General features: G+C 50.2%; 2 protein-coding genes across 4 annotated transcripts; one reads left to right on the forward strand and one right to left on the reverse strand.

Moving 5' to 3' along the window:
- NUDT2 (nudix hydrolase 2) lies at positions 173-11,011 on the forward strand. Of its 3 annotated transcripts, none has more exons than XM_005684072.3 (4): positions 204-310; positions 2,325-2,420; positions 8,184-8,317; positions 10,426-11,011. In XM_005684072.3, the coding sequence occupies exons 3-4, from the start codon at positions 8,191-8,193 to the stop codon at positions 10,740-10,742; spliced, it is 444 nt and encodes a 147-aa protein (XP_005684129.1). In that variant the 5' UTR covers positions 204-310; positions 2,325-2,420; positions 8,184-8,190; the 3' UTR covers positions 10,743-11,011. The 3 variants fall into 3 exon arrangements, with proteins under 3 accessions (XP_005684128.1, XP_005684129.1, XP_005684130.1); XM_005684073.3 differs by having other exon boundaries at positions 2,325-2,414; XM_005684071.3 differs by lacking the exon at positions 2,325-2,420 and having other exon boundaries at positions 173-310.
- On the reverse strand, positions 17,001-25,055 carry KIAA1161 (KIAA1161 ortholog). Its single transcript, XM_018052377.1, has 2 exons — positions 24,723-25,055; positions 17,001-21,151 (listed from the first exon to the last, which is right to left on the reverse strand). The coding sequence occupies exon 2, from the start codon at positions 21,082-21,084 to the stop codon at positions 18,940-18,942; it is 2,145 nt and encodes a 714-aa protein (XP_017907866.1). The 5' UTR covers positions 21,085-21,151; positions 24,723-25,055; the 3' UTR covers positions 17,001-18,939.

Here is a 25,173-nt window from a genome sequence, read left to right on the forward strand (position 1 = left end):
CGGCGGTTCCACACAGTCCACCAATGAGCATCGAGGGAACTCGTGGACGTGAACCGCCGTCTCTTCTAGAAGGCCAATCAGAAACCAGATTAAACAGTGGGCGTAACCCTCAATTTCCGTCGTTCAACCAATCGGTCCACTGAAATGAAAATCTCGCGATGTTCTAAGTGGGAGAAACGCACCTTTGAGGCGGGTTCAGGATCCTTCCGCCCCGAGCTGTTGGTTCGCCAAAGCGCAACCCAGCTCTTGGGATTGGTCGACCGACTGCCAGTCTTGCCCAAGGTCCGCCTTTTGCCTTCTTCTACTTGGGGTGAGTACCCTTACAGAGGGATTACTGGTTTTAGTTCTCCGTGGAGAAACTGAGTCTCGGAGCAATGAGAGTCTGCAGCTGACTAACCTCCGGTAGCTGTAGGGTCAGGAGTGGACTTGCCCTTCTCCAGCTGGCTGTGGGGCGCGAGCAGGCCAGACTCCAGCCGCTGCAGAGAGAAGGGAGGGACCCTCTGGGGGCCCCGCGAGCCTTGTTTGTCCCGAGACGAGTGGTGATCGGGAAGGTCGTCGGAAACCCAGAGTACTGGGTGTGGGGCCCAACGATCCGAGCGCCATACCTTCCCTTCCTTGGGCCTCAGTTTTAACTTTGTTATTACTATTTAAACCCTGCCTACTTTCCAAGAGAGGTTTTATATTTACTAATTACTTCCTTTATTGAATGGATACTATCGTGACAGTTACAACAGAAGTAAAGAAAGTCACAGGAGAGTCCTACTACCTAAAAAACTTCTTTTTTTCTTGTGGCCTAGTTTGGACCTTATGTATCTATTATATCTCTTAAGGGGGGAAATATATGAATGACATTAAATAAGTTGAATGCAATCAAGTAGCCAAATGTAGCTGGTGTAGAGTCCAGGATGGGCAGATCTGCTTTTGAGTCCCTACCCAGACTCATCTCTGAGCTGTAATTTTCTTTTTCCTCTTCTGAAAACGGGGAGTAATGCCTCATGGGGTTGTTGTGAAAATTAAGTGAAATAATGAAGGTAAAGCACTTGGCAAAATGCCTGACAAGTAGTAACTCTTCCAAAAGTGGTAGCTATTATCTTCATACTAGAAATAAGAAAATATATTAGCCAATGGAACCAGTAGATGTACTGTAATTGAGTGGCCAATTTAGTTCAAAACTTGTCAGTTAAATAATTAAGGAAACAATCCATTCTTCAAAAGAGTGAAATTTCTTCCTAGTAGCTATATTAAAACATCTTGTGGGTCTGTGAGGGATGTATGTACATGGTGTGATGAACAGTGTGTTTGCTGACAGTTTTGTAGAAAATATGAAAAGTCATTTTTTTATTCAACTTAATGAAAGCTAAGAGCATGCCATTAAAACAACAGAGAAGCTTTCTGATGACGTTTTATACAGGGGTTAAGTATGACACATATCTAGTACTTCTGATATGTCAGACCCTACGTATACATTATTTGCTTTAAACTCTACAACAACTGTTAATAGTAGGTTGGTATTTCCTTATTTGGAAAATGAGCCCTAGAGAAGTGTGTTGCTCAAAATAACATGCTGTTGAATTAGGGAGCTAAGTCTTTCTCACTGCAAAGCCAGCCATGCTTTTCTGTGTTGTGCGTTCTGTTTTTGATTGAGAAAAGATGAAAATACTTGGAATACAGGCAGTCTTTACCATCTGAGCCGCCAGGGAAGCCTCCCAGGTGATGCTGGTGGTAAAGAACCCTCCTGCCAATGCAGGAGACATAAGAGAAGGGGGTTCAATCCTTGGACTGGGAAGATCCCCTGGAGGAGGAAATAACAATCCACTCCAGTATTCTTTCCTGGAGAATCTCATGGACAGAGGAGCCAGGAGAGCTACAGCCCATGGGGTCACAAAGAGTCAGACACGACTGAAGTGACTTAGCAAGCAAGCAAACTCCTAGTCATCCTTTAAAACCCTTATGGAGTACCCCTTGACCTAAAGATAATCATTCCTTCTTTGCTGTCTTTACATCTCACACATACCTTTGTGATGCACAAAACACATCTAGTGACTTGTCTGTTTAAATATCTTCCACTTTCACTAGTATTCAGCTTCCTATCTATTCTTCAGTCCTGTCACACTGCTTGTCGAATGGAACACACACAACAGACACTAGATGAGAGAATAAATCCTTTCAGGCTCTAGTATTAGAATTCCTCATATTTGCTTTCCAGAGTTGTACAGCAGATGGCACTAATAGGCCACTTAACAGTTCTTCACCAGAAATGATTTTTGTCCCAACCTTGTCTGACTTTGACTTCATCCTTGAAGCCAGTATTCATGTCATTACAGGTGAAATCTCCCATTTCCTCCCTCAGCCAAACAGCAAAGAGAGCAAGATGACTCAGCAGCTTAGTCTCTGAAACAGTGGCAGATGTCCAGGTAAAGGTGAGGCTGAGGGAACATTTTCTTTGTCTCAGCTCATCAGTTATGGTAGTTGGGGGCTTTTTCTTTTCTTTCTTTTTCAGTTTTATCTTTTTGTTGATGTTGCTTTATTCAAGGATGGGAGCCTTATTTCTGTTCACTTCTTCGAAAGGGGAAGAAGGGACTAGGAGAATTGGAGAAGAGACCATTATGATGTGGGATGTGAAGAGAAGCTGAGCAGTCATATAGCTAGCTGCTTGTAGGCAGGCAGAGCTGACCTTCCTCCTCATAGTGGAGTGGCCTGGGCAAATTTCCTGGACACTAGTGCCCCAAGTTAGTTACTTGTGTGCTTGTCCAGGGCTGGCATCAAGCGTGTCCCCAGTACTTGATGCTTGAGAACCCTCAGGCTACACTGGGTATGGTTTTGAACGTGTGGTTATAGGCTCCAGCTTCCCAGAAAAGAAAAAAAGCAGAGGCATAGAAACCTTTATCAGAGAGACAAAGTTTAGGGGCATCAGACTATACCCCTCCAGGGTTGTCTCTGGGCAACAGGATCTTCATCTATGTCAGCCTCCAACTAAAACGTCTGTGAATAGGATTCCAGTTAGACATTTTAAAAATCCTCCATATGAATGTAGATCAAAGTGTGGGAATTTGGGGACTGGAAGCGATTTAATAAATCATTTTCGTATCCTCTCTCAGGGCCACTTGTGCCCTAAGCCCTGCTCTTTCGCGATAAGCAAAGTTGTATAATGGAAAAAATACAAACTTTGGAGTTAGACTTGGTTTCCCTGGTATCTCTGATGGTCAAGATTCTGCCTGCAGTGCAAGAGACACAAGTTAGATCCCTGAGTTGGGAAGATCCCCCGGAGAAGGGAATGGTTACCTACTCCAGTATTCTTGCCTGGAGAATTCTGTGGACAGAAGAGCGTGGAGGGCTACAGTCCATGAGGTTGCAAAGAGTCAGATACCACTGAATGACTAATACTTTCACTTTTCACTTTTACTTAGATTCAAATCTCAGCATTCACAGACCAGTTATGTGTTGGGCAAGTATTTTAAACATTTTGAATCTGAATTTCCTTATCTTAAACTGGAGGTAACAATGCTTATTGTAAAGAGTTGTCTTGAGCATTATAAAAGATAAAAAACCTTGCATGGGGTAGATTCTTAATTGATAACATGGTGGGATGAAATACCGTTTCTGCTGGAGGGATTTTAGACTAGGAGGAACAGGTTGCAAGAGGATTTGGAGAGCTCTTTCTAAAGGTACATTTGTGACGGCTCCTGTGGTTGACCTGTGCTTGCAATAGCACTCTGATTAATTTGATGAAAATATTGGACCACAACACATCAGTATAGACATTTATCTGTGAATTATTTTTTGGCACCTAAGTCCTCAACCTCCTAGGCGGTGAGGGAATTGTATCTACAGAGAAAGCCAAGAGCACTTTTCCTTAGCTTCTGGAACCTTCTGATGACATTGAGGGGGGTTTGTTCAGGTTTTTTTAAACCACCTAAGGCACTTTGCCACTTTGCTGAAGTGTGAATTGCCTGCTGTCAGCCTGGAGTTCTCACCTCCGCAATCTGGCTGCAGGCATATTTGCATATTAGATGGTGTGTTATTTAACCCCCTGAGGTTTGAATCCACTCAGAGTTTGTGTGCTGGAGTGAGTGTATATATGTGTATCTGTGTGAGAGAGAGAGGAAGAAAGAAATCTGGATACTTTAAAACCCCAGGACAGTTTCAGCTCCATGGTCTCCAGAAAAACAGAAAACCTCCAACAATAGCTCCATTGACTTTTATGTAAATGGCACTCTTCAGGAAAACACTGGGCTATTTCCCAAAGTCCCAGAATATAACCTGAGCATTTGTTTGAGTGGGAGGTGGGGAGACAGTTCTGTTGAGTCAATGAACATCTGTTGAGAGCTGCTGTGCTGGGTCCCAGGAGATAGCTCACAGTCTGGCTCTCACCTGCCAGAGGTACAGAGATTTACCATACTAGGTGTGCATGCTTGTGATGGCTTTGTAGCTAAGCTGGAACTGAGTTTCCCAGGGGTCCCTTCCTGGATAGTTCCAGGTTAGGGCTGACCTCAGGAGAATTTTGTGCAAGATTTGGAAGGCTGAAGTGAAGTAGCAGCCAGTCCACTGTGAAGGACAGAGCAGGATCCTGGGCATGATTGCAGGACATACCTCTGGACACTCTGGTCTGCTGGCTCACTTTAGGGTGCAGGACAGCATCCAGGCCCGCAGCTCCCCAACTCCTGCTGCATCGCCTCCTTCAGCTGTTTGAGTCCTGGGTTGGGTGTACACTCAGCTCTGTGGCAAAGGCACCAGCTTCTCCTGCAAGTCATCCAAGTCAATGAGCTTGGAGACAGTGGACAGAAGTTGATTTGTTCTCACAGGTTCCAGTTTTCCTTGTTGTCTTCCACTTCACAGTCAGCTTTCCTTTCCAACTGCTGGCATCACCAGCTTACAGAGATTTCAGGCCTAACACCAGATGCCGAGGTGACAGAGGTACATGGGTTTCTCCATCAACTTCTTGATTGGACAAGGTCTATTCCCTACCCTGAATTCTTATAGTATTCTGTTTCTCTTATCAAACATGACAGTAGTAGATTATTCAGGCCATGTTAAAGGCCAAGAAGATGGAGGGGATTAGAAGCCAGAAGGCTTCACAGAAGAGGTGACATCTGAGTTGTTGCTGAAAGGATAAGGAGATGGTTGCATGGATGGGGAAGGAAGGAGAAATTGTAGAGTTCAGCTGGCTCAAGCCATGATTGGAGGGTGAGCAGGAATTCTGCCTTTCTGTCCTCTCTGGGTACAGAGCACAGGTAGAAAGTGAACATCTGTCTGATCCTGGCTCTGGATCCTAGCTCTTCTGGTCTGGCTGTTAGCTGTGGTCACCGCTGAATACAGGTATCTACTGAGATACAGTTTTGCTAGGGTGCACCCTTATCACTAACCTAAGCCTCCTCCCCATAGGACAGTACTGGCCTGCTGCCCTCTCCCCAGTGGTGCCACATGGCCACCGCAGGCTTGTCTCTCTTGGCCCCCATGGAGGCATCTTTGTTTCCTCATGCAGTGTTGGTGACAGCAGTGGTGTGAAAGAATGCCCAGGGGCTTCCTGTCCTAGGCAGGGCACTGTGCCCTCTAGCCTTGGATGCCTAAGCTTGTCCCAACATCCATCTCATGGGACTCTACTCGAAGCAGGGGCAAGGTACCCTACACCTGTAACTTGCTGATGCTTTCTGATCATCACGATAGGAAGGCCTGGGATCAGGTACCTATTCTTACCTAAACCTGTAGCCAGTAATTTGAAATCTTTCTTTACTAGTTCTTTGGTGACAGGGTTCTTTCTGGCTTCCAGAATAAAGTCTTCAGCATGTATTTATTCCCTGGGAGACCAGGGAACAGAGTACCATGTTTAATAAAAGCCCTGATACCGGTTTATGTATGAATTTTAAACTCAGAAGGATCCACACTTTACATACTGTTATGAGCCACTCTTTTTTCACTTAGTGTGTCTGAAAATCTTTTTACAAGCAGCACATTTGTCTCTACCTCATTTTTAAAAAAACACATTTTAATTCTTATTTATTTTGGCTGCACTGGGTCTTCATTGTGGTGCAGGGGTTCTTTTGTTAAGGGGCACAGACTCCATAGAGCTCAGACCTGGTGGTCGTGGCACATGGACTTGGTTGCCCCACGGCACATGGGATCTTAGTTCCCCAACCAGGGATTGAGCCCTGCATTGGAAGGCAGATTCTTAACCACTGGACTGCCAGGGAAGCTCATCTTGATTGAGCAGCATCAAGGGGGCCATGGAGATCATCAACTCCTATTCCAGCCACTCCTCTCAGCATTAGTTGTGCCACCCAGGAGCACCAGCTTCTTCTCTGGCCCTGGAATCCTGCAGATGAGGCCCTGCAGCTCAGGCCTTTCCCTGCCTGGGCCAGTCTCTCAGACCTCAACTGCACTTTAGACCCCTGGTTTTCTTTCAATTCTGCCCTCTCACCTGGGAACCTTTGTCCATGCCGTTCCCTCCACCTGGAACACACTTTCCTCCTTCCCTTTGTCAGTTTACCTTTTATGCATCCTTTACTTCTCTGCTCAAATACCTTTCTTTCAGGAAGCATTCCTTATTGCTTCTCGTCCTTTTGGCTAGGATCAAGTGTAAGAAGCATACCTTGATCTCTCAGGCAAGGTCAAGTTTCCAATCATACATTTTCCCTTTGGAACACAGACCTTATTGACAAATGTTTTTAAATTTGCTTAACTATTTGTTTAAAGTCTTCCTCTCCTACTAGACTATAAACTATATTCTATATTCATGCGAGGGCAAAGGCCAGGCACAGTACTTGGTACATAGTAGGTGCTCCATAAATATTTGCTGCATGAACAAATGCCACAAGTTTTTCTAAAGCAGAGCCTTACTGAAAAGATCTTCCATGTTTTTTGTTTTTTGGTGTGTGTGTGTGTTTTTGGCTGCACGCATGGCATGCAGGATCTTAGTTCCACACCCCCTGCAGTGGAATCTCAGAGTCTTAAAGGCTGGACCACCAGGGAAGTCCCTCCTGTCTTTTGTTGTTGACATTTTTTCCTGCAGTGGAAAGAAGACTAAAAAAGTCTGTTGTTATTGTATGGCTGATTATAAAGTTAATGTTCTCTGTAAATTTCCAAATAATACAGATATATATGGAGCAGAAAAGTTTCCCCATAATCTCATCCTCAAGAAAACAGTATTAATGATGTGTATCCTCTTCCAGACATTTTTCTGTGCATATTGAAGTCTACTGAGTGCTTATTAATCAGCAGGCACTGTTCTAAACCATTTGACAAAGTTAAGTCATGTAATCTTCACAGCAACCCTTTATAGCAGAGCTATCATTATCCTGTCTTACAGCTGAGGAAACTGAGCCTTAGGAGCTCATCACATGGTAAATGAGTGGCAGAGCCCGAACTTGAACCCAGGCTCCAGGTTCATACTCTTGACCACTCTGCTGGTTCGCCTCTGATGGGATGGGAAGGAGACTTTCTACCATGGGTGCTCCTTTATATTTTGAATTTTGGACCATGTGAATGTATCACATTCCAAAACATAAAAGACTGAAAAAAATCAGTAACAAATAAATGTTTAGAACACTAAACCACCATTCCTAAGTGACCCTTCTAAGCCATCAGAAACCACATTGTTTCCCAGAGAATGCTAATCAATACTGTGTGATGGCCTATATGGGAAAGAATCTAAAATGGAGTGGGTATATGTATAATGATTCATTCTGCTGTACAGCAGAAACTAACCAACATTGTAAATCAACTATACCCCAAAATAAATTAACGATAGAAGTTAAAAAATAAAGAAACCATACTTTGGGGTCTCTTTGCTCCAGAGTCTCAAGCTGGAGGCTGAGGGAAATGGGATTGTGGATTTGATGATGACATTGTACTGCATCTCTCCCATTCCCAGCATCTCTCCAGTTTTGGTGAGTTTGCACCTGAGGATCTCCCATCTCTACATACACACATGGGCCCTACTCCAGCAGGGAGACCCAGAAGAGTTGGGACAGACCCACACTACCAGCTAGAGGCCAGGGCCTGCAGTTAGACAAAAAGGCCTGTCTGACTCCTGGCTTCCCCGCATTGGTGCTCAGCATGTAGGTGACGAGGTCACTGTTAGCTGGTCTGTGTGACTCCCCGGCGCCAGAGTGCTGCCCCGCTCTGGCCTTCTCAGTATGGATCTTCCTGTTTTGTGTAATTTGGCACATCTTTTGTTACGCCTTCAGATAGACCATGGCCCTGAGAGCATGTGGCTTGATCATCTTCCGAAGACGCCTCATCCCCAAGGTGGACAACACTGCCATTGAGTTTCTCCTGCTACAGGCATCAGATGGCATTCATCACTGGACTCCTCCCAAAGGTGGGAGGCCAGGGGGTGGGCTGTGGGGAAATGCCAAGCGCTGTTCAGAAATCCACGCTGCCAGGCACCCTACAACACTTGCTTCCCAGTGATTGTGTAGCAGGTGTGTGGGCAGAAACTCTTGGCCCTTTCTGCATACAAGGTCTACAAGGCCAGGCCAGAGAAGAACCGAAATAGAACTCTGTGACTGAATACCAGGTTTTCTTGTATTGGTCACCAGAGCGTCAGCTTCTCTAGTGAATGGTGGGGAAGAAGAGGCACTGGGCTGGCAGCTGGGGACCCTGGGGCCAGGTCATTACCGGGCTATAGGTTAAAAGTGAACAGCCCCCAGACAGAAGGGAGCACAGACGTTAAGGGAAAGTAGGGTAGGGGAGAGGTGAACAAGGCTCCTCCAGGGTTGGAGGAGGGCTTCCGTGATAGCTCAGATGGTAAAGAATATGCCCGCAGTTTGAGAGACCTGGGTTCGAACCCTGGGTTGGGAAAATCCCCTGGAGAAGGAAATGACTACCCACTCTAGTATTCTTGCCTGGAGAATTCCATAGACAGAGAAGCGTGGCAGGCTATAGTCCATGGGGTCATAAAGAGTCGGATGCGACTGAGCGACTAACATCTTAGGGTTGGAGAACAAGGAAGTGGGAATAGGAAAAACAATTGGCACATTTGAGTTCCACTAAGGAGAAACAAAGTGGAAAAAAAAAAAGAGATGTCACCAATACTATGAATAGGAATGTTCACACTTGCCTCCTGATCACCTGAGTCACACTGCATGGTGCCTCTCGATGAAAGATTTCAAAGGAAATCTCTGAATTTTCCCTGTCTTAGGCGAGGGAGAAGTTACCGTCTTAGCACTGATGGGCAGAATGCTAAATAGATGCTGTTGGGTGGGGTGTGCTCAGAGGTTCGCACACAGTTCTGAGGGAAGGTCAGGGATCCCGAATCAGTGTCGCCTCTCTACCCACCAGCATCCCTCCCACCTGCCTCCCCCGATGCAGTACCTGCCTGGCTTTGTGTCCACGGCTATATGAGGTGCTTCCAGAGAAAATCCCCCAGCAGCCATGGACAGAAATGGAATTTTAAGTCCAGACTCCTGGTTACTTTCTGTGGGAGCTATGCAGCAGCAGCTGACTGGAGAGCTGCTCTGGGGACCCCTGGGAAGGAGGAGACTAGGATTTAGCCCTGTCTTTGAGCTAAGAAGAGAACAGCTAAGAATTCCTGCTTCCCATGAGCTCCCGAACCAGGAGGCCCCCAACAACTTGTTGAAACCATGTGTTGATCGAGGCTGCCAGACCCCTCCCAGGCCTTCTTGGCCCCCTTGGGCAAGCTGAGAATTTGCAGGGAGGGCCTTGAGGCAAAGCCGAGGGCTGCTCCCAGTCTGCAGAGCTTCAAGTTCTCTTACAACAGTTTCTTGGCAGTTGTCTGCTTGAGTTTGGGCCTTGCCAACAAATTTTCTTAGAACTGGCTCTCGGCTTGTCCTTAGTCTAAGTTCCCATCAGGATTTTCCCTATGAAACTAGAATCTGGCCTTACTCAGAAAGATGAAAACAATTTGGAAGAGCCTTGATAGCTACTTGGAAACAGCTGCCGATGCCTTGGTATAGGGTTTAGAGCCTAACCATTGGCCCTGGGACTTCAGGCACCAACTGTAGACGATATTAAGTCCTCACTGTGGGCTATAAGCGAAGAACTCCCTCTTCAGCCAGCTCCCACCTGGCAAGAAAGGACCACCCTTCCTTGGGAAAGTCACGTTAAGGTCTCCCAGGGAAGGGTTTCCCTGAGAACATGGGATGAAGAGAGCTCCAGAGAAAAATAGAGCAGAGGTCTGGGGGAGGCCGATTTCCACATCGGGGAGCAGCATTCTAGACCAGACTTGCCAAATATATGGTTTGTTTCACTCTCTGTAGCGAAGATGGGGTTGGGAAGGGGCTTGCCCAGACACCACAGAGCCAGACCCTACTGGCCCTGTACCCTTTTCCCTGCCAGTTTAGGATATTGCCAAAGCCTAGCAACATCTAGAAAAGTCACCAGAGACCCCAGCTTTAAATCATCTGACCTGGAAAATCTAGCTTTGTTGACGATTATATTCGCTTCCTCTTCTTTTTTTCTCACCAGGCCATGTGGAACCAGGAGAAAGTGACTTGGAAACAGCCCTTCGGGAGACCCAGGAGGAAGCAGGCATAGAAGCAGGCCAGCTGACCATCATTGAGGGCTTCAGAAGGGAGCTCAATTACGTGGCCAGAGAGAAGCCTAAAATCGTCATCTACTGGCTGGCGGAGGTAAAGGACTGCGATGTGGAGGTCCGCCTCTCCCACGAGCACCAGGCCTACCGCTGGCTGGAGCTGGAGGATGCCTGCCAGTTGGCCCAGTTTGAGGAGATGAAGGCGGCACTCCAAGAAGGACACCAGTTTCTCTGCTCCACAGCGACCTGAACTGACCAGAGTTGGGCCTTTTGCCTCAGTAGGATCCTTCAGGGCCTTCTGAGATGAACTGCCTTCACTTCATTTCACTTCCTTGGTCTTTGGCTCATTATAGCAGAGAGCAGAGAGGCTAGTAAAATCAGCTGAGGACTCTCAGAGTAGAGCAAGCAAGAATCTCTGCTAGGTGGGAAAGGAGGAGTTAAAAAAAAAAAAGCCCAGGTCCAGTGAGTGCCTCCTTATACTTTATGAATAAACTTCAAGCAGCTTCTCTCTCCCTCTAACCTGCTGTATTTATTTCATGGACTCGTGCCCTGGGCGTGGAGGGGCGGTGGAGAAAACTAGAGTGGATCAGAGCTCCAACCTTAGCTGGAGGGAACCTTGGGTCCAACCACTGTACCCCAGAGAAGCTGAGGGAGGGAGTCAGAATCAGGGAGACCCAACATGACCAGGGTAGCTCTTCTGTCTCTGAACCTCCAAGCACTCTTACCCACCCCACCGACGTGCCTGAGATGTTGTGGCTTTTATCAGAATGGACATACAAGTGAGTGGGACTGGAGCGTAGGAATTGGGTCTACCCGCCATATCCACAGATGCCGAGGACCCATAGTGGGACTCCAACATCTGCGGAGTTTGGTATCCATAGTGGGTCCCCCAGTTCTCCACAGATAATGGAGTACGATTGTACTCACTAATGTATCTTTTCCTGGCACCAGGGACACATGTTGCAGGTGCTCAGTAAGTATTTCCTAAAATAGAGACCCAGAGAACATTGGAACAGATTCCCAGTCACAACAGGGACAGGAGGGTCAGGGAGCCCTGGGCCACCAGGTCAATGACACATACACTCCAGCCTCCCAGCCCAGTCCTGACTCCCACAGTCAGCGTGGTGTCAGTGTGACTGAGGTCACTGGCGAGGAGCAGGCATGAGCCTGGGGCCTCTGCTGGGCCATCTGCAGCCCTGTCACTCCCCTGTGCCGTCCTCACCTACTGTGGCCTTCACCTTTAGCAGGCCTTGCTCATTGCCATTCCTCTCTTCCTACCTACTCCCTTTCTCCACAATTCTGTTGGGAGATCCAGAGGCACAAGAGTTAGGCCCTGGCCCTCTTTTCCCTTGCTACTAGGGCTCACAGAACGCAGGGAAGGTGTTAGATCCTACAGCCCTTCCAGGAGCTGTTAGCAGCTGGGTTCATGTGGATTTCATTTGAGGGTTGTTGCCCAATGAAGTGCGGAAGATTGGCTGGGAAGGGGCATTGGCAAAGGTCAACCTGGATTACCAGGGTCAAGAACAGGCACCCCCAGACAAAACAGAGAAGTCGCCCGGGTCTCTGACAGGCTTCCAGATGTTTTCAGTCACCGATTCTCCGTGCAGACAGGGCAGAAGTACTAGTGAACAGGATCTTGGAGCCCTGCCAGGGGCCTGAACCGTTTTGTTCCTCACCCCTCTGAGCGGCACTCCCTGAAGGAGGCCTGCTGCAGGAAGTTTTTGGAGCTTAGTGTTCTCTTTCCAGGCCAGCAGGGACCACATCCTACTGATTTAATAAATGCCTGCTGGGCAGTGGTGCCAAACCACAGACTGGCTGCCTCTTAATGAGGGCTGGCCAGCCCTGTGCTCTCAGCATGGGAGTCTGAGGGAGTCTGTGGAATCTCAAAATGCTCAGTGCTTGTACATCAGAGTTTGAAGGGACCTGGAAAATGACCTGATTCTGCTGCTCATTTTTTTTTTAAGCTAGGAATATTGGGGCTTAAGGAGGTAGATGGCCCTGGCAATTGTCTATATGTGAGGTCCTTCAAGAATTAGGTGCCCTAGGGGACTCTTATTTTAGAATATCTTGTGTAGCTTTGGAGTCATTCTTCTAGGCCTTACAGAGTTTTCCATTAAAACAGGTACTTTGGAGAAGGGGGGTGGATAAATTGCACTCAGCTGCTTGCTTTGTGGGAAGAATTGACAGGTGTGACTGGGGCATGTTAATGGGCAGTGGATGAGGGAGGGTGAGAGCAGAGCTGAGACTGGGATCTAACAGGTGAGTGGGCTTTGTTGTCATCACCACTTTGCTTTTGGCTGCCTGGGCTTGTTCAAGGGTCATGGGGCTAAGACTGCAATTTCCCCTTCAGTCTCAGGCCCTCCCACCAGGTTCCAGAGCGTCTCCTCCTGGGAGCTTTCCCTGACAACCACTCATTCGGTAAACACGGTTCTGTCCCCACCTACACCCAAAGACGCTTCTCTTGGAGTTGCACTTGTTTTCCCGACTACCACCTGCACCACCCCAGGGTGAAATGTTAAGTCTTCAGTCGTGTCTGACTCTTTGTAACCCCATGGGTTAGAGCTCACCAGGCTTCTCTGTCCGTGGAATTTCCCAGGCAAGAATACTGGAGTGGTTTACTATTCCCTTCTCCAAGGGTTTCGACCCAGGGATTGAACCCAGGTCTCCTGCATCGAAGGCAGATTCTTTACCCTCTGAGCCACCAGGGAAGCCCATCCCAGGGTGAAGAAGCGTCCAGTAAATTAATCCCCACGAGGATGGTCCTAAGTTGCCCCCTCTTGGGGGCCTTTGATAGAGGCTCTGGAAAACCAAAATGCCCTCGACTCTCAGAAGCAGAATCTTACACCCCCACAGTAAGCAGTTGTTTGCTGAATTGAAGACCTAAAGGCATGACGCTATAGGGGTGATTTTAATTGTAGAATTTAAATTGAAATACTGGTGCTGGTGTGGGACCCCAAGTGGGGCCCCCACTTGTGAGAAGCAGAGGCTGACTTGCTCGCTGAGTGATCCAGCGGGTCCCTTAAGCTTTAGAGGATGGTGCCAACCTCACTGATGCCCCCTAGAGGCTGTGCTACAGAGTCCAGCGAAGCTTGCTCTCCACCTTCCTTCTAACCCTCCCCCTTCGCTTCCTTCCCCTCCTACCCTGCCTCCACCTCAGATTATGTAATAGGAAGCTCTCAACAGAACCCCCTGAGGAGGGGAAAGGGGCTATGGAGGGGAAAGACAGAACTAGGATATTGAGTACTGAGGCACAATCTCTTCCTGTTCTTCAGACTGGGACCCCCCCTCCCCGCCCAGGGACTGAGCCTCTTCCTCTTCAGCTTGCCCCCTTCCCCCAGGCCCACCCTCAGACTCAGGGCTTAACCTCATAAGGCCAAGAATTCTCCTCTCTCCTAATGGGTGAGGGGGTGAAAAGGTACAAATTTTCAGTTATAAAATAAATAAATACAGTCTTTGGGCTGTAATGAACAGCATGGCCGTGACTATAGTTAATACTGTATTGTATTGAATGTAGGTAGGAGAGTGGATCTTGAATGGTCTCATTACAAGAAAAAAATTTTTTTTGTAACTGATGACAGCTGTTAACTGGACTTACTGTGGTGCTCATTTAGCAATATATACAAATAATGAATCATTACACTGAATACCTGAAGTTAATATAATGTTACTGATGCCTCATTTTAACAAAAATTTCAGTTTCTCTTTTCCCCTATAGTCCATTAAAATGGTAAAGTACTTTGAAAAAAAGAAATTCTCTCCTCCCCTCAAGCTGCTGGAAAGATCCTTGGGCATGATGAAATAAAATAGCTAGCCTGAAGATAAAAACCACGTTGTTCCTTGGGAGCTGGGGTGTGTACCAAAGAGGGGAGGGCGTCAGCAGAAGTCCCACTGAGTTGGACAATGGCAGGAAAGGAAATCACCCAGTTGCTGCTGCAGTCTTCTTCAAGGCTGGTCTGGGCAGGCCTCCTCTCATAGGGATGGGCTGTGCAGCTGTTCCCAGAACAGAAGGGAGTATCTCTTCAAATGATTTTCAAAATATGCTCATAAGCATGTGTGTGTGAGCAAAACAGAAGTGTGAGAAGAATTTAGATCTTAGAGGTCTTGAACATCAGAGCTTGAATTTTTTCCTAAATGACCTGATTGAATTTCAGAAAGATTTCCTTGGCTGCCTGCTATACTGATTGAATTTAAGGGTTCAAGAGTGGACAGATTTAGGAATCCACTGCAATGGTCCAGGCTAGAACTGATAAGATCTGACATGGGGTAGTGGCCAGGAGATGGAGAAGTCAATACTGCCCTGGATTTGAGAAAAGGAACCAGAAATCCTGGTGAGGGGAACCAAAAAAAGAAGACTTACTTGCTCTGTAGCCAACCAGGGTGAGGGATCCTTTGCCCAAATCTGGGAGAACAGAGCAAAGATCCTCCCAGAAAATTCAAATCTTGGTCTTGAGAGAGGACTTGGCCAGAGTTCAGCCGACTCATATAGTGCTGGAAGGGAAACTGGGGCAGACTCAGGCTGCCCGCGGTCACAGAACGGGAGTGTTAGTCCCCAGTCCCAGATATTCTGCAGTGTCCACTCAAGCTCCCCCCTATTACTCCTGGAGAAGGGAGCTCTCCGTTCCTGCATACCAGCCTCCCCACCCCCACCCTCAGTGGTACAGAAAAGACCTGTGGGAAACTGGCCATGACAAGGCTGCTGGAAGCTCCATGGAGGGGGGCTAGCCCTCCCTCCCACCCTGATGTGCAGAAAGACAAACATGAAATGTACAAGAGGTGCTAGCAGGGATGGTGGACTGGACAAGGCTCCAAGAGGGCAGAGTTTCTGGCATCCTAGCAAATGGGTAGAGGAAACTTTTAGTCCTGGTCCCTCCCCTCCCCCCACCCCAAGACCAGCTCTTTCTCATGGTTCCTACCATTCCAGTCACCACCCCAAACTTCTTGAACCTCTCTTTTTTGTTGTCAGTGGGGGAAAGGGAAACACTTCTTGGTCTAGAATCAGACCCATTGGGTGGCTGCTTCAAAGACATACATTTCCGTGATTTCACAATCTTGGATGTATATAGACAGGAACTGGGCCAAGCTGTTGAAAGATGGGTGAAGCCTGGGTGGCAGATTCTAGGTATCTCAATACAGAACATCAGGTTCCAGTCCAGCCTTGGGGACTAATCTGTGTGACTCAAGTCAATGCCCTCTTCCCTCTCTGTGTTTTAGTTCATTCATCTGTGCTTTTGTGATTAATGATGTCAACGGCAGAGGCCAGACTAGAAACCAGACCACAAGTCAGGGCCTGTTTGGCTGGGATGTGGCCAGTCAAGGGCACTCTGCCCTCTGGCCCTGCCTTAGCACACAGTGAGTGCTCAGTGGGCATGGTGTGTCCCCTCTTCCAGCTGAGCTGCCTGCCCTCAAGGCCCTCTTAACATTCTTAACATTTGACTCCATTTTTTTTTTTTCAATTGGCCACACCACATGGCTTGTGGGATCTTAGTTCTCTGATGACCAGGGATCGAACCCTGGCCCCCTGCAGTGGAAGCGCGGAGTCCTAACTGCGGGACGGTCAGGGAACTCCCTCAGTGCTCTTCTAAAGGATACTCCTCCTCCCGGCCAGATGACTTAGGCCCTCCAGATTACTTTACCTACCCCCACCCTCCCATGCCATCTCAGTACACACTTGCTTGGTCCTGGGCTATAGAACTTTATGCTACATGTTCTGTAATCTGAACTGTCCAACATGTGAGCCACTAGTCACACATGGCTTTTGAACACTTGAAATGTGGCTAGCATGCCTGAAGAGCTGGATTTTTAATTACATTTATTTAAAAATTAAATTTAAGAAGTGATATGTGACTAGAGGCTACCCAGTAGGATATAGCACAAGTTTTAGGCAGTTTTTCTTCAGTCTTTGTTTACAATCAGGAGTTAATAGGAGTTACCATTTACTAAACACTTACTTCTTGCCAATTTTTGCATAAGTACTTTACAGACACATCTCAATGAGTCCTAGAAATTTTATATTAAAGATAAAGAGGCTGATGCTTGAAAGGTTAGGTCAACTGCTTCAGACTGCATAGTCTGAAGTGGAGGGCCATTTAAATGTGAGTCATGCTCTCCAGCCATTCAGGGAACTTCCCAGGACCCAGCTTAGGTGTCTTCCTTCTACAGTCACTCCACACATATCCCACCGCTGTGCACCAGGACCTAGGAAGGCTCATCACTGAATACTGACTGGTAAATGCTCTTGACCAAAAAGAGAGGGAAGCTAATTCCATGTACTCCCCATCTCCTGTGGACTCCTGGCTCCTGACATTCCACTTCAGATGTCTCTCTTCCTGCCTTTCTCCTGAACCACAGTGTCCCCCAGGTCACAAAATCAGAGCTCAACTGAGTGCTGTGTGTAGAGGTTTGGGAAGAGGGTATCACATGCAGGCTCAGAGCAAGCCAGCTGGGCTGGGACCTGGAGCCTGGAAAAAGTCCATATTGTTTTTAAGCAAGAAGACAAAAAACAAAAAACTATTATAATAGCTTTTATTGAGCACCTACTTGTGCCAGGCACTTTACATACATCTGTGCTTATAATTCCCACAACAACCTGGGAGGTAGGCATTATTATCACCATTTTATAGATGAAGAAACTGAGGCTCAGAGAGGTTAAGCAGCTTACTCAAGGCCACACAGTTTGTAGATGAGTGGCAGAATCAGGGGTGAGTGCTCCTAAAGTTTCACTAGCATTCTTCACAAAGAAAATCGAGGGGGTGGAGGAGTGGGCAAAGAGATGCATTCTCTAGGGGGTGAGGGGCTGATTCTTCTGTCAGAGCTGTTAAGGGAAGCTGGTGCTGCTGCTGCTGCTAAGTCGCTTCAGTGGTGTCTGACTCTGTGCAACCCCATAGACGGCAGCCCACCAGGCTCCCCCGTCCCTGCTGAACCCTGCCCTATTTCCCACCTCCCCACTGCTGGCAAGCCACTCCTTCCCCAGACTCAGCTGCAAAGGCAGAAAAAACTCTCTGGCTGCTCTTCTTAGCAAAGAAAAGTAACTAAAATGAAAAATCTTACCCTGTGTGTATATTTGTGGGTGTCGTTGTGTGCGGTAGTTTGTGTGCTGAAGCACACCACCACCAAAATAAAAACATCCTTTCCCCACTTCCCTGGTTTTTTTTTTGGTCTCCCCCCCCCCCATTTTCCCACCCAGCTTGTGGGATTCCTGGCCTGGGGATCAAACCTGCGCCCACTGTGGTGGAAACATGCAGTCCTAACCACTGGACCACCAGGGAATTCCCTAATGTGCCTCCCTTTTAAGCCACACCTCTGCCATGTGTATAGGGAGTGAGGCAGCTGAGAAATCTAGACAGGGCTGTTTATTTTCTACAAGAGTCCCAGGGACATCATCTAGGAAGGGACCAGGTTGAAAGTCAAAACCTCAAGTTTTCTCCCTGCCCCCTCCCTCCAGGCTTATGCAGCCTCAGAGGTATTATGTTAATTCCATAGATCCAGGGACCCGTGATGCCTCTCTCTCTCTCTCTCTCTCACACACACACACACACATACACACAGAACACACACACACAGGTTCTTGAGTTAAGGCACCAAGTCTGGCCTGCATGGCCTTGTGAGTCTTTGCCCATCAGGCAGTGGCCCTGGCCCAGGGCTGAACCATGTGTGTACACAGATGTCTAAGGATGGGGTTAGGAGTCTCTTCCCAAATGAGGGACGATGAGGATGGCTCTGTCCTCCCAGCCTTTGGGAGGGGACCACTTGCCTCCTTGTCAGTTGGCCAAGTACCTCCATCCCTTGTCGCCAGCTGGGTGGGACCAGGTCAGCCACAGTTCAGGCGAGTGCTGAGAACTCAGGGCCTGGCACTTTCCAATACCAAGAATGTGCCCTGTCTAAGTGTGGCAGGAGGCTATTTTGGGACCTTCAAGAGGACCAAGCCACCACTTCAGAAGGACAAAGATGGAAGGTGAGGCTTCTGTGCTTTTCTGTTTTTGATTTGGCCATGCCACTGTGGTATGCAGGATCTTAGTTCCCCTACTAGGGATTGAACTCCAGCCCCCTGCAGTGGAAGGATGGAGTCCTAACCACCTGACCACCATGGGAAGTCCCCTTCTCTGTGCGTTTAAAACCCAACTGTGTTTTACAGGAAGAGGGCTGATTTTTTTCCTCTGAGCTCTTTTGCCCCCACCCATGGGAAGGAGTTTCTGTAGACTGGAGTGCCTGTGGAGAGGAGGGCTCTAACAATTGTGCGTTGGGGGGGGGGGGGCAGGTGTTGCTCCAGTGTCTTCTCCCCCGCCCCTACAGGAGCCTGTTCCAGCACATTTAGGTCAATTACCCACTTAGTGGGTGGTATAAAGTTGGGGACTTCCGGAGGGATAGACGGTACGGTTGTGATTTTGAGGGTTAAAGGGCTACATGAAGACTAGGGTTAGGGCTGCCAGGCTTCTGGGCCCTGGGCTGGGTCAGGATACCCAGATGAAATAAGCGATCTCGTCCAGGTCAACGGGGTAATCCGTGAGCAGCACTGGTGTCTTGTCAAAAAGCTCACCTTTATAGCTGCGCCACTTGCCTGCGGGCAGGTAGACGTCCCGCTCCTGCTTGCCCGGCTCCAGTACGGGTGCCACGAGCAGCGTGTCTCCGATAAGAAACTGTGAGTCGATGCGGTGCGCCGTCTCATCGCCCGGCGCGATCCACCAGAGGGGGCGCACGATGGGGTCGCCCGTGTCAGTGACCTCACCCGCCAGCTCCAACAACAGTGGCGCCACGAGCGAGGCCCTCAGTGCCGTGAACTTGTGCGCGATGGCCACCACTTCAGCGTCGTACCGCCAGGGTGGAACAGAGAACTGCATAGCTGGCATGAAGGCGGCCACTTCCAGCCAGCGCACGTACAGCTCGCGCTCGGGCACATCGCCGCCGCTGGTTGAGCGCTCAGATACAGCGTTGCCACCCACCATATCGGGCAGGATGAAGGGGTAGCCCAGCATGCTGACAGTGAGCACCGCGGGGATGAGCGAGCGCAGCCCCAGATCGTAGCCCCACACCGAGTCGCGGTCCACCAGGCGGAAAAAGCACGATATGTTCTGGGACTGGTAGCCCACGCGGACCTCGGCCAGCGAGAAGAAGGGCAGCGCCATCTCCGTGTAGCGCCGGCTCCAGATGTTGGGATCAGACAGCGGCCTGTAGGTACTGAAGTCCCGGGGCAAATAGCTGACTTCACCAGCGTCAAACTTGAAGGAGGCCACGGAGTAGCGCGAGCGCAGTCGCCTTAGGTGTCCTTGGAACCAGTCGCGGGCCTCGGGGCGGGTGAAGTCCAGCACTGCGCCTATGCCATTCCACCAGCGCACGAGAGCTGGCAGCCGGCCGGTGGGTTCGCGCACAAACAGCTCCCGCTCCACGCCCTCGCCAAAACGGGAAGAGTTGTAGTTGACAAACGGGTGCACCCAAAGAGTGACGCGAAAGCCGGCGTCGCGCAGGCGGTGGAACATGTCACTGGCGTTGGGAAACTTGGCTTCGTCGAAGTCGAAGTCGCCGTAGGCAGGAGTGTACATGTCGTCGATTTCCAGGTGGCTGCTGTTGAAGCGGTGCTGACGGATCTGTTGGGCGAAACGCTGCACCTTGTCCTGGTCCACCGCGCGCCCGTACAGCACCCATGTGGACCAGATGGGGTCCCGGAAGGCTTCGGGTGCTGGGACCCTCGACGGCTTGTTGAAATAGCGCCGCACCATGTACTTGTGGATGGAGGTGACGTCCGAGCCGACGCACACGCGGTAACTGAGCTCGGGTGCAGCGGCTCGGCCAGCTGGCGGCTTGTAGGGCGTGTCGTGGTAGCGCGCCTGCAGTCGCAGGGAGCGCTCCGTGCTGTTCCAGCCCAGGTGGAAGGGCACCGAGTCATTGACCTTGATGGCGGCCGCGCGCGACGACAGCCAGTAGCGCTCGAGGATGCCGCCAAAGGCGGCATCGGAGGAGTAGACGTCGCTGGTGACGAAGGGCTGCGGCTCCTGCTGGCCGTCCAGGCGGATGGGCCAGTGCTGGGTCTTCATCTCGGCGCCGCCGTACCAGTGCGCCCCAGCATCGCCCAGGAACATGGCGTGCTCCACCGCGCGCCCCGGAGCCGCCTCCTCCCAGCGCACGCGGTAGCACATGACTGTGTCCTTGGGTCGCACGGTCTGGATGAAGAAGTGCAGCGGGCGCCCATCCGCTGTGCGAGAGCAGCCAAGCAGGGCGCCGTCGCGGCTGCAGGAATCCAGGTCCAGGACGCCCGAGCGGAAGGCCAAGCGGAACACCTGCTCGCCCTTCTGGTTGCGAATCGAGAAGCCACCGCGGTTGAGGTCCAGCAGCTCCGCGCGCAGGCGTTCCGCCTTTCGTAGAGACGCGCTGTAGTAGCACCAGGCCACCACTGCGGCCAACACCAGCAGCAGCCCCAGCACCGCGGAGCCCAGCAGCGGCTTCAGCTCTTTGGACGGCTTGGGCTTGGTAGGGGAAAAGTTGTCAGGCAAGAAGGTGTACATGGTTGCGGCTGTGACGGTCTCAGGAGTCTTACGATCTGTGTGGCTCCCAGAGCGACGGCGGGGGTAGGCCTGGGAATTCTCCTGAGAATTCTGGGGCATCAGCCCCCGGTTAAGGAAGGAGCGGGCAGGGGGGCCACCCGACAAAGCCAATCTGAACCTGGCCGGCCTGATTCAGGAAGGGGAAGAGAGAGGTGGAACTGAGCCTTCTCATTCCATAGTATTTACATTTGCTTCTGTAAGACAAGTGTGTACTTTGAGCAGTTGTATACTGGGACGTCAGGACTTTACTCTTACCAGGATGTTCTGTCTGCACCTTAGCTACCCTTTCTCATGGGCACCCTGCTTGCCAAAATTAGTCAGGACTCTGAAAGGGGAGGTAGCTCAGAAGGTAAAGAATCTGCCTGCAGTGCAGGAGACTGGGGCTTGATCCCTGGGTTGGGAAAGTCCCCTGGAGAAGGGAATGGCAACCCACTCCAGTATTCTTGCCTGGAAAATTCCACGGACAGAAGAGCCTGGCCAGCTACAGTCCATGAGGTCTCAAAGAGTGGGACATGACTGAGTGACTAACACTTTCAGTTTCTGAAAGGGGTGGGGCAGATGACATGCATCTCCATTTTCCTGGTGGAAGAACAAATCCAGACAGAGTCAGGGAGCTGTCCAGGATCACAGAATTAATCAGGCCTCCCTGGATCACACATGGGAGCTGTTCAGGATGATGAGAAGGGGAAGGATCTGGAGAAGGCCTAGTTTCCCAGAGTGGTGGCCATGATGTGAGAAGGGAGATAAGCCTGTGAGCTCCCCTTGAGACCTCTAACACAGTGGTAGGCTGGTTTTCCTATGTAGGAGGGGAAGAGGAGAAAGGAAGGGGAACAGCTCAGACATGGAATTTAATCTTGAGTCAGAAGCCATATTAAATCTGGAGATTAGACAAGATACTTGAAGCCAGACTCAGTCCTAGGGCCTGGTTTCGGCCGGGGGGTGGGGCAGGGTGAGTTTTGGACATTAGGAAAGGTTCAGGAGCCTAGTATGAGGGCTTGGTGGCTTCTCACATCTCCCTCTCTTTGCTCTCAAACTCCCCTCTGCTCTCAGCCATCAGGACCACTGAGTCCTTGTCCCTGCCCGCCTTCCTGCTCTGCTCCCAGCACCCACATCTGTGGGCCGGTTACCTCCTGGTTTTGTCTCCAGCACTCTCCCACTGACCTGTTTGCTCCTCTCCTAGAGAAAGCACTGTTATTTCTCTCCTGTACCACTGCAACACTTCCTCAATAGGCCTCCCTGATTTCAACTTCTTTTCCCCCCAAGGCCTTCTGCTCCCAGATACTAACCTGATCTTTCTAAAGTAGTTATCAGATTACATCTCTCCCTAGTTCAGGGAGCTGCTCAAGACCCCCATGATGTTCAGAAGACTAAGCTTTGCAAATTGAGGCTCAAGGCATACATGGTCTCACTGTCCTGATTCCATTTCCACCCAGGCCTATCCTGTGACTACCAACCTCATTCCTTCCTTAACCTAAATCCTTCAGGCCACCCGCTTTAGGAAATTTCACCCACCCATCTTGGGTCAATTTCTTTTCCCCACCCCCAACTCTCTGGCAGTCAGACACCCACTACTACACACATACACTTATGCATACTGTATGCTAAAGACAGATATGACTGCAGAGAAACACAAACTTGGGTGGAGGTGTGTCCCAACCTGCTGTTCAAGCCTACTGACCCTTTCTGTCCCAGCCCTCAGGGCAGAGTCCAACAAAGAAATAGCACCAACCAGGTGCATACACAGATATATATACACTGCCAGCCCGCCAGCTGCCCACCTGCTTCAGCTGGAGGTTGGGGGGGTGGTGGGGAGGAAAGAGGAGACTGACAAACAGTAATTAGACTCCTCCCAGATGCCAGTGTCTGTTTCCAAGTCCCCAGAGACTTCCAAGGACTTTCCAGAATTGCTCAGGTTTCTCACCTCCCCCCACCCCCCAAAGACATTATCAAGAATGCCAGATGCAGATCAAAAGTTTGATCCCAGATGTCAATATATAGCTCCCAACAATATCCTCCCCCACCCCCTACCAGTGAGGTTCAATCTTGGGGCCTTATTCTCTGAGCTCCTTCCCCTAAACTCTCAAAATTGGTTAGTTCCAGCTGGTCTAGAACAGCCTCTTACTCCCTTCCTCTCATCCTACACGATTTAGCCTTCAAAATTCCCCCACCCCACTATGGACTCCCTTCCTGTAGGCATAGGTTAGAAAAGTCCTGGAAAGTGTAGGTAGTAGCCTTTAGCTGATGCCCTTAAGCTAGTGTTAGTCGCTCAGTCATGTCTGACTCTGTAATCCCATGGACTGAAGCCCACCAGGCTCCTCTGTCCATGGAATTCTCCAGGCAAGAATACTGGAGTGGGTTGCCATGCCCATCTCCAGGGGATCTTTCCAACCCAGGGATCGAACCCTGGGTTCATTGCAGGCAGATTCTTTACCATGTGAGCCACCATGGACACCCTTAAGCCCTTAAGCTAAGCAAGACCCAAAGCAGGCTTTGGCGGACCAGGCTGCCAAAATTCATTCAAGATAACCAAGGTCCCTTCTGGGCACCTAGGGAGAAAGGGTCTGTATCTAATATAAGAGGGACAGCTCATCCTCAAAACGTTCATATTATGCCGACCCATCTACTGACCCCTGGAGGCATGGAGAGGCCACCAAGGTGTCCTCAAAAGCCTTTTCAAACACTTAGGTTCTAAGAATCTTTACTTACTACAGTTCTTAGGTTCTTTGGTGAAGGACAGAAACCCACAGGCCTTGTGCTGTTCTCCTTAATGCCACCATGGCATCCAACCCTAACAATAATGCTAAACAGGGGGCACAGCAGCGGTGCCACTTTACAGATGAGGAAATAGTGGCCCAAACAGAAAAAGGAGCTTGTTTGAAGTCACTCAGGTAGCAAGGTTTCTTGAGTCCAAAATCCCAGTTTAACCCCCACAGGGTAAGTTTTAGGAATGGGAGATAATGATTGGCTATCTGAATGCAGTAGAGGAAAGGAGTTTTGTGGCCAAAGGGGTGGGACAGGCTTCCATTGGGTGGATGTGGGCATGGTGAGGCCTGTCCTCCCAAGGGCTGGTGCTGCTGCTGGCTCCAGAAAGGCTTCTTGGGGTTGGGAAGTGGCAATTTTAACGGCATCTGGTACAGGGACTGTGGTTCCGGTGTTAACGGTGGCCCTGGAGACCCCTGTAATCTGCCGCCTCCGCCATCTGGCCAACCACAGGCTAAGGCTGGTAGGTGGGGGTTTGCCCTAGCCAAGCCTCTCCCTACTTGATGGTCAACCTCAGTCTTGGCTTCCAGCCTCTAGCTGGTTCTAACCGGGAGGGTCAGGCCCAACACAACTGAGGGGAGGCCATTCCACGTTGAGTTGCTTGTCCAACACAATTCCCAGGGGTAGGGTGGGGGTGGAAATGTCAAAGGCAACTCGATCCGGGCCCCTCTTCCCGTCCTGCGCAGCGAAGGGATCCGGGGATATCGAGTGACTGAGCCTACAGACTGGAATACCCTACACCCCCTGCCAATGCTGCAGCTATAATGTGCGAAGGGACAGACTGAGGTCAAGGGGCCGGTCGCCAGCTGGTGACCGCGGCCCAAAAAGGAGTTCAGGTGTCCAGGTTCACCCCACCTACTCGTCTGTAGGAGAGAAAGTGCAGGAAATACTCTCCCCCAGCACCCTCCACCCAAGGTTTTCCCGCGGGGCTCACTCACGGCAGTGACCCCAGAAGTGGGGGTGAAGGGAGGCTACCGCAGATCCCCTCCAAGCTCGCAGAAGTTGAGCTGCTACGGTGCGACCCGCGGCGCTGCCTCGCTGGGGACTGCCGAGGCCGTCCTCAGGCCCCGCCCCCTGGCTGTTCGGCCACGCCCCGGTCATTCGGACTCGCCTGGTCTCGAAGTCCAGCTCCGCCGCTGGCGTCGGACCATCCTCCCACATTGTCACGCGGACTAGAGGCCACGCCTCTTAGACCCTACCTTCCCCCACCTCTGCTCTTTGCCCAGCTCGGGGCAGCTCAGGCCAGCCGCCTGCCTGGTGCTCCCCGGCTCACCCCCCGCTTCACCGCCCCCCCTCAGTCCCCGCCCCACTCGCCTGCAGGCCCGCCCCTGGTGGACTGTTGCTCACCCACACGCGGGCGGGGCTCTGCCCCAGGCCTGCTGGGAAGTG

This window comes from Capra hircus, chromosome 8, assembly GCF_001704415.2.
Source record: "Capra hircus breed San Clemente chromosome 8, ASM170441v1, whole genome shotgun sequence".
NCBI lineage: Eukaryota > Metazoa > Chordata > Mammalia > Artiodactyla > Bovidae > Capra > Capra hircus.

Coding starts and splice junctions, on each gene's coding strand:
- NUDT2 (XM_005684071.3), top strand. CDS start 8,191: ATGGCCCTGAGAGCATGTGGCTTGATCATCTTCCGAAGACGCCTCATC. Junction 8,318..10,425: donor TCACTGGACTCCTCCCAAAG/GTGGGAGGCCAG, acceptor TTTTCTCACCAG/GCCATGTGGAACCAGGAGAA.
- KIAA1161 (XM_018052377.1), bottom strand. CDS start 21,084: ATGCCCCAGAATTCTCAGGAGAATTCCCAGGCCTACCCCCGCCGTCGC.